Here is a 7,980-nt window from a genome sequence, read left to right as displayed (position 1 = left end):
TACAGTTGCACTGCTTTTTCATATTTTTCAGTGATAGCAACCTACAGCCTTGATCAAGATAAAAAATAAATACATACATTGGAAATAAATAATCCTTTATTGCTGCATCAAAAATATAAACATTTTCTTAAAGTTTTCTTATTTTACACCTTATTTTGTTGATGAAACTGCACCACAATTTGTTCCTGCTCTCGGGTTTCAATAGACCCTCGGCGAATGCTTCTTATCTCATTAATGGCGTCGATTCCACTGATTTTCCTGCTCTTCACCAGGTAGCAGGCGAGCATCGTCCCCGTCCGGCCAAAACCATGCAAACAGTGCACCGCAACAGCCTGCCAAAGTCCAGTAGACAAACACATTAATACATATTTGCAGAACACAGATGTGCATGAAGAATGTTTTACCTGTCCTCTCGCATTGGCCTCCTCCACTATGGACAAGAATCTCTTGATCTGATCAAATGTGGGGGCGCAGAAGTCGTGAATCTTGATATGATGAAGGGTGAGGTCTGGACAGGTGTCGTGGTAAGGAGGATTGCGCTCGCACAGGGTCACCAGGTGCTTGATGCCGTTGTCCAGCAGGTACTGATAGTGGGCCGTCATTCGTGGCATTGCCAGTCCTGCCACCTTACCAGGATCCACCCAGGAGAAGTTTGGAGGTTGTGCCGAAGCCATAGTTTTCTCTGTTGTGTGAGTTACATTAAAACATTGGTTAGCAATGGTTATCTGCAAGATTGAGAAAAACCGTCTCATATTTACAAATCTTTCTGCTTAAGTGCTGTTTGGGCCAGTTATTATAATTAAATCTAAAACCAAAACCATAAAAATAAAATAAATGTTAACTGAAATAAAATATGAAGCTGCTTGCAAAGGCAAGATTTCGCATTTTTGTGTAGTTTAACGAAGTACTAAAATAACTAAAACTGAAATAAAAATGAATAAAAACTAAATAGAAATGAAAATGACAGAAACATGCAATAAAAATGAATAAAATGAAAATAAAAACATTTCAAACATTTGCACATGGTTTGTCTTAAAGAACATTAATGCATTACCATTCTAATACATCGACTTAAGAGCCTGTATAATTCACTCTTTCACTACTTCTTCTGAATCAGTTTCTGGTTCAAACATATGGCTGAATTAAACCAGTATTTCCACTTGCTAATTATGCCATGTTAACTACAGTAAGTTGACCTATTGGATCTCTGAGCTGATATTCATGTGCGAGTGCGACGTATGACACATCACAGTACGACATATAGTTCATCATAATACATATCACATTCATAATTCACCCGCTATATTGCTAAATGTACCCGATTTTTCAAATCAACAGAAAAATATACCGGGATAACCTGACTTCTCTTGAGACTCCCCTGCTTCACAGCAGTTGCTAAAGCCAGCCACCGCAAGGTAGTTTGTGACGTCAGAAACACCAGCGATTTCAAACCGCGTTTTTGAGACTGTCTTTTTTTCACTGCAGTTTTAAGGAGAAAATACTCAGCAATGGTGTTGACTTATGAATTTGCACATGGTTTGTCCTAAAGCATATTAAAAACACCACATAGACATATAAACTACATTAAAAGCTTGATTTTCACCACAGGGGGACTTCAAAAGATTCCGTATCCTGTGGCTCCATCTAGTGGGCGACATTAATATCACAGCTTGGACCCCTATTTGTTACAGCGGTAAAATATTTATAGAACTTGAGTCCGGTTTAAACTTATGAAATATATTTGTAATATAAGGTCAGGTGTAATAGTTCAATATACAATATGTGGCAGTTTTATTCTATAGCATATTATTATTATTATTACTAGCCTATCCTATATTATACTTTTAGTAGCCTAAAATACAATTGAGTATGAGTATAATATAGAAGCAATATAATAACTATGAATAAAATAGCAAATAGTATAGCATAAACTGGAAAATATTATATTCAATAAAATAAAAATAGTTCCTGTAGCTCAAAAAGTAAAGGATGACCCTAGCAAGTCAAAGGTCATGAGAACTGATTAGATGTATAAAATGCATATCTTAAATACAATCTAAATGACTTGCCGTTTTCTCCATTTGCTCCTGTGTAATGACCCTGCATTCAATATGAATGATGAAACAGGCTCTGGTATTGTTCTGAAAATACAGTATCCAATTTTTTTTTCTTCAATTTTCATAAATGTTAAAGATAACTATAAAGCAAATGTTTTATAAAAGTGTATCACCTCAAAACGTAAATGGGCCATAAATATAGCTTTTATATATTTAAATATAGCTATAAATACTGCCTATACACTAGCGTTATACACAAAGAAAAATTATGTAATGCGCTCAAATTTATTTAAAGCATCATAATCAGTTTCCGTTAAAACAAACGTCTCAAAATAACGTGGGCGTGGCTTGCAAGGCAGACATGAAAACACGCTGAACTCTCCCTTAAACTGCGTGATTAGGCCTACTATACATGAGAACAAGGAAACAACACAGTCCGCTAATGATACTAACATTTATAAACATTGTGGAAAACATTTTGATTATTTGTGTGGAAAATGGCATTCGACGAATCTGCCGCCTCGTGCTGGGAAGCCAGGTAAAATGTTTTGGGTGCACGCGCGGCGCATGTCACAATTTAACAGATTGGGGATCTGTTGACCCATAACCCCTGCTACTTTGACCAAGCGTGTATGGTGTGGGACAGTGGGAGTGCTACAGGTTAATTGTCACAACCAACGAGCAATATTTGAACCTCCGGGGAATCACCCGTTTTAGAAAAACGCGAACAGAGGAGCACGAATGCTGCAAAACGGGACCGCGGCAGCTAGTAATAAAACCAGAATCAACATTGGCTCGGTTTTTCGGAGATGGTGAGAACTGAGGGATTTGAAATGTTGTTAAGGCGACGCAGAGATGGCGTTTTTAACGTTACTCGGCAGGTGAGTAAGATATTTTACGTATATTCAGCTATTCAGCAGATAAATTGCCATATAAATTGCCATATTTAGTTAGCTCTAAATTTCATTGTGTTATCTAAATGGGTCATTAATTTCACCATGGTTGTTGTAGCTATGCTGGAATTTATTTTCAAGGAAATAACGGTTACCGTGTCTATTAATGGTTATAGCTAGTAATATCTTCAGCCAGTCCGCTTGTGATCCTTCATCTAAACTGATTATGCTAACTTCTAGCTTAATAGTGAATGTTTAGTGTTTGTTTAGTTATGAGAAAGAACAATATTCATCCGCTGCAGAACCGAAACACAATCAAAACAAAGTTCTTCTGCAAAATGAATGCAGTTTTTTAACCGCCATTGTAAGTTACCTTTAAATAATATTGTAATTTTTTAATGCAATTTTACAGTTCAAATAATATTTTTTTAATGTAACCACAAAAATATTGCACGGCACATTGTATATCATATATATTATGTCACGTTCTTGGTGTACAGGGTAAATTTATCAAGTATTTTGATTGCAAATAATTAGAAGTAGGCTAATTTTCTCTGTAACTTACCTTGTTTAGTTCAGTGTTGACTCGACGTGGTCCATATCAGTCCACTAAACGGTTCCCTTCTGGACACCCGGATAATCACACACTGCTTCTGTTCTCTAAATACCAATGCATTTATCCATATATTATTTTAGCAACTATAATGTCGTATATTTGGAACTGAACCCTGCTCGACAGCTGTCGAGTTCGACCATTAGTGGCACACGTCACTATAGTCTGTGCTACATGCAGCTCTTCCTCCAGGGGGCGCTCAAAGGCCACAAAGCCGTATCCTCCATTGAACCACATTTAGGTCGGAGTTACTGGAAACATTTATTTTTATGAAAGATTAAACACTTTAACTATAATAACCGCAACTACATGTAGTTGATATATAAACAAAAAATCAACTTAGTAATCTCTGTTAAATTAATTAAATTACGTACATTTTGCTATAGTCATAAACGACTGTGATTGGCCCAGTTCGACCAGCGCTTAGAGAAGTAACAGTTATCACGTAACAAAGACTCCCATGGCTAGAGGGAGAACATGTGAGGGGCACATTCTAATCTAATAAAAAAAATATACAAGTCAAACCAAAATATTTTCTTAATAAAATACAATTATTAACTTTTTCATATTAAATAATGGCATTTTTTAATAATTAAAAATAAACACATTTTTGAGTTTGACAACAAACACACCGGAAAACACCGATTTACAGCATAGTTCAAAACAAAATAATAATTAATAATTTCTGAACATTGACTCTCAGTCTTTATTTACATGTTTCTCATGTTTTCTCAATAGAATTCATAAAAGTATAGACTATAATAGCAAATTTCTAATAGGGGCACATTGTAACACAGTTTTACAACATGCCCCATCTGCACAACTGGGGTTTAAACCCGGCTAGTGTTTTCTGCTAGTTAGTGAAGCATTAAAGAACAACATCGACTGTTAAACAACAGATTGGAGATTAAAATAATATCACATTTGTCTAATTTTAAATAAACACAAAAAATAGAGATGAAAAATTAACTTAAGTAAGAAATGTACTTTTGTTATGGTTAAATAAATGTTCAGTGATATCTTACAAAGATTTCTGAATGTTGGCGCAATTTTGTCTCTATATAGTGTTGAAATGGCAACTAGTAAATACACCAAGTTTCGTCATGCTGGCATGTGTGGAAGGGGAAGTATTTAAAACAAGAGTGTTACAACTAGCCCCGCGCTCCCTACTACCTGCATTACTATTCGCATGCATACCGTACATTGATTCACCTGCACAAAACATTGTGTTTGTCTGAAGTGGGAACTGAACCCCCAGTTTCCCACCGTCATTTTTCAGGCGTAACGTAAATAATTTTACAGACCACGGCACGTAACTAAGACTTCTGTTGCTACTTTAGAAGCGGGCTGGACAATTATTTACGAGTCATTACGTAATTTAATTAGAACTAAACCTCGACAGTTAAAATAGCAAACTATGTATTCACACCAAACGTACTTGCAAATTGTTGACTACTAATATTAGCATGTGGTTAGCATGTTAGCATGTCAGGATGGCCGAGCGGTCTAAGGCGCTGCGTTCAGGTCGCAGTCTCCTCTGGAGGCGTGGGTTCGAATCCCACTTCTGACAAATTATGTTTTTGTGCAGGACAGGTGAATCAATGGTGAAAGGGTTTTCAATTTTGCCACGGACCCATAACATATTATCATTCTTGTTCAAGGGATGCTCATCCTTAACTCCTCAAACGTTTACATGCATCTGTTTAGTTTCTTGTGGAAAAGGCCAATTTATTTTATGAAAAAATAATATTGAATTTGAATTTGAATTTGAAATCTTTATTTCGAACATAAAAAAAAAGTATATAAAAATATAAAGCAATGTTTAAAAACATAGGAGAAAAAAACAACAAATGAGCAGCAAACAAAGTACACTTCTTTCCTGTTAACATACTTCTATTACATGTACGAAAAGGAGTAGGAAGAAGTAAAACTTATATACTCCTACCCCCTTAATTCTTACGGTCATTCAATTTCCATTTTTTATATTATTATTATTATTATGCTCTATACACATGCATATATTATACACATATATTTATATATATATACATACACATACATATATATGCACATATATACATACACACATACACATATATACATACATATATACACACACACATACACACAAATATACATATACATACACATACCCATTCACACATACATATAGTGACTACTGACGAGTATTTATTTGTCTAACCTCAATTATGTACTTTTTCAAGCAGCAAAAAATAACAAAACAAGGAAAAAATAACACAAACAATGGAGCACTCCTACTTTCACTACAGTGCTTATTGATACCTCTTTAAAATAATTTCTTTGTACATTATTTTTTAAATAGAAATATGTTTGGGCATTGTTTTAGTTTCTCATTTAGATTATTCCACAATTTAACTTATTGATTATGTTAAACATAATCTTTTCCTTGTTGTTCTCTATTATTCTTAAAATGTCCCCTTCCTCTTAAATTATACCATCCCTCCCTCCCTCTCAGAAAACATATTTTGTATATTCCCAGGCAATAAGCTATTTCTTGCTTTGAACATGAATACTGCAATCTGGTATTCTATTAAATCTTGAATTTTTAGCAATTTAGACTGCAAAAATAATGAATTTGTGTGATCCCGAAATCCGACGTTGTGAATGATTCTCATAGCTCTTTTTTACATTATAACTTGTTGGTGTAGTGAATGTAGATAAGTGCTTCCCCAAACCTCTACACAATAATTCAAATAAGGTAACAATAGTGAACAGTACAAAATACGAAGTGATTTATGTTCCAGACCAGTATGTGCTTAGCTCTTGCTAGGACTGCAATACTTTTGGAAAGTTTGGTTTTGATGTATTTTATGTGAGGCTTCCAGCAAATCTTTTTTTTTTTATCTATGATCACTCCAAGGAATTTATTTTCATGTACTCTTTCTATGTGAACACCCTCTATCTGTATCTGTGCTTGATGATTTAGCTTACAGTTTCCGAATACCATGAATGTAGTTTTACTCAAATTTATTGATAACCTATTTGTGTCAAACCATTGTTTTATTTTCTTGAATTCTGAAGTGATTAATTCCAAGAGTTGCTGTAAGCTGTCCCCTGAACCAAATATGTTTGTATCATCTGCAAATAATAAAAAATTCAATTCTTCAGAAAAACAACTTTGGTCCCAACACTGACCCCTGGGGGACACCACAAGTCATACCCAGACATTCAGACGAATAATCTCCCATCTTTACAAATTGTTGTCTGTCTCTCAGATAACTACTTACCCATTTTAGAACTACCCTTAGCCCTGATCCCAGTTCGTTCCAGTTTACCGATTAATATTTCATGATTTATTGTGTCAAATGCTTTTTTTTAGATCAATGAATACCCCAACTCCATATTTCTTTTTGTCTGTGGAATTTGTGATTTCTTCAGTGAGTTCTGTTAGTGCTAGTGATGTTTATCTATTTTTTCTAAATCCATATTGGCTGTCAGTGAGTAGTTTATTTTTATCAATGAATATCTCTAATCTGTTGTTAAATAGTTTTTCTAAAATTTTTAAAAATTGTGGCAGTAGAGAGACAGGCCTGTAATTTATGAAGTGGTGTTTATTTCCAGTTTTGTATAGAGGAATGACTTTTGCTATTATCATTTTTGTTGGAAATTGACCAGTTAAAAATGATGAATTGCAGATAGTCGTTAGTGGTTTGGCGATCCCCTCTATTACTTTTTGTATAATTTTTATATCTATTCCATCATGATCGGTGGATGGTTTGTTTTTGCATCCTTTGACAGTATCTATTATTTCTTTTTCATCAACTGCTGTCAGAAATATTGAACTGGGATTTCTTTCTATTAAGTTATTATATCTACTTTCTAATGTTTGTGGAACTGGGATTTGTTTAGCTAAGTTTGGTCCCACGTTTGCAAAAAATGTATTGAAATCATTAACCACATCCTCCATGTTCTTGATATTTTTATCATTATCAATGAAGTAATAGGGATAAGTAGCCTGTCTAGTATTATTTTTAATAATATTATTTAAAATGTTCCACATACCTTTAATATTGTTTTTATTATTATCTAATAGTTTTGTGTAATATTCTTTCTTACAAGTTCTCATAATACTGGTTAACTTATTCTTATATTTCTTATATCTATTTTCAGTCTCTATAGTTCTGTGTTTTATGAATTCTCTATAAAGTGTATTTATAGAGAATTCATAAATATTATATTATAATATTATATTATAAATGTCTTAATATTAATTAGAACATATTTAGTTTCTATTAAATTTCTTCCAACTCATTGTAGCATTGTACTGTTAGAATAATTTTTTTATTTGCTCATTTACTTATTTTCTTATTCTAGTCTCTTATCTTTTTTATATAATTTTTATTTAAATAAAATATTATGTGTATACAGTAGTCAT

At 33.7% G+C, this 7,980-nt stretch overlaps 1 protein-coding gene and 1 non-coding gene across 2 annotated transcripts; one reads left to right on the top strand and one right to left on the bottom strand.

Annotated features, from left to right (window-relative positions):
• Positions 1 to 107: 107 nt before the first annotated feature.
• Positions 108 to 3,716, bottom strand: dusp23b (dual specificity phosphatase 23b). The gene is made up of 3 exons (XM_056255803.1): positions 3,516 to 3,716; positions 405 to 682; positions 108 to 332 (listed from the first exon to the last, which is right to left on the bottom strand). The coding sequence occupies exons 2-3, from the start codon at positions 672 to 674 to the stop codon at positions 144 to 146; spliced, it is 459 nt and encodes a 152-aa protein (XP_056111778.1). The 5' UTR covers positions 675 to 682; positions 3,516 to 3,716; the 3' UTR covers positions 108 to 143.
• Positions 3,717 to 5,050: 1,334 nt separating this feature from the next.
• Positions 5,051 to 5,133, top strand: trnal-cag (transfer RNA leucine (anticodon CAG)). The gene has a single exon. It is a non-coding gene; the product is annotated as a tRNA-Leu (tRNA).
• The last annotated feature ends 2,847 nt before the right edge of the window (positions 5,134 to 7,980 follow it).

This window comes from Rhinichthys klamathensis, unplaced genomic scaffold (genome assembly GCF_029890125.1).
Source record: "Rhinichthys klamathensis goyatoka isolate OS25496 unplaced genomic scaffold, OSU_Roscu_1.1 h1tg000123l_1, whole genome shotgun sequence".
Taxonomy (NCBI): Eukaryota; Metazoa; Chordata; class Actinopteri; order Cypriniformes; family Leuciscidae; genus Rhinichthys; species Rhinichthys klamathensis.
Note: the sequence above shows the minus strand (reverse complement) of the source record. Positions and strands in the feature narration are given on the sequence as shown.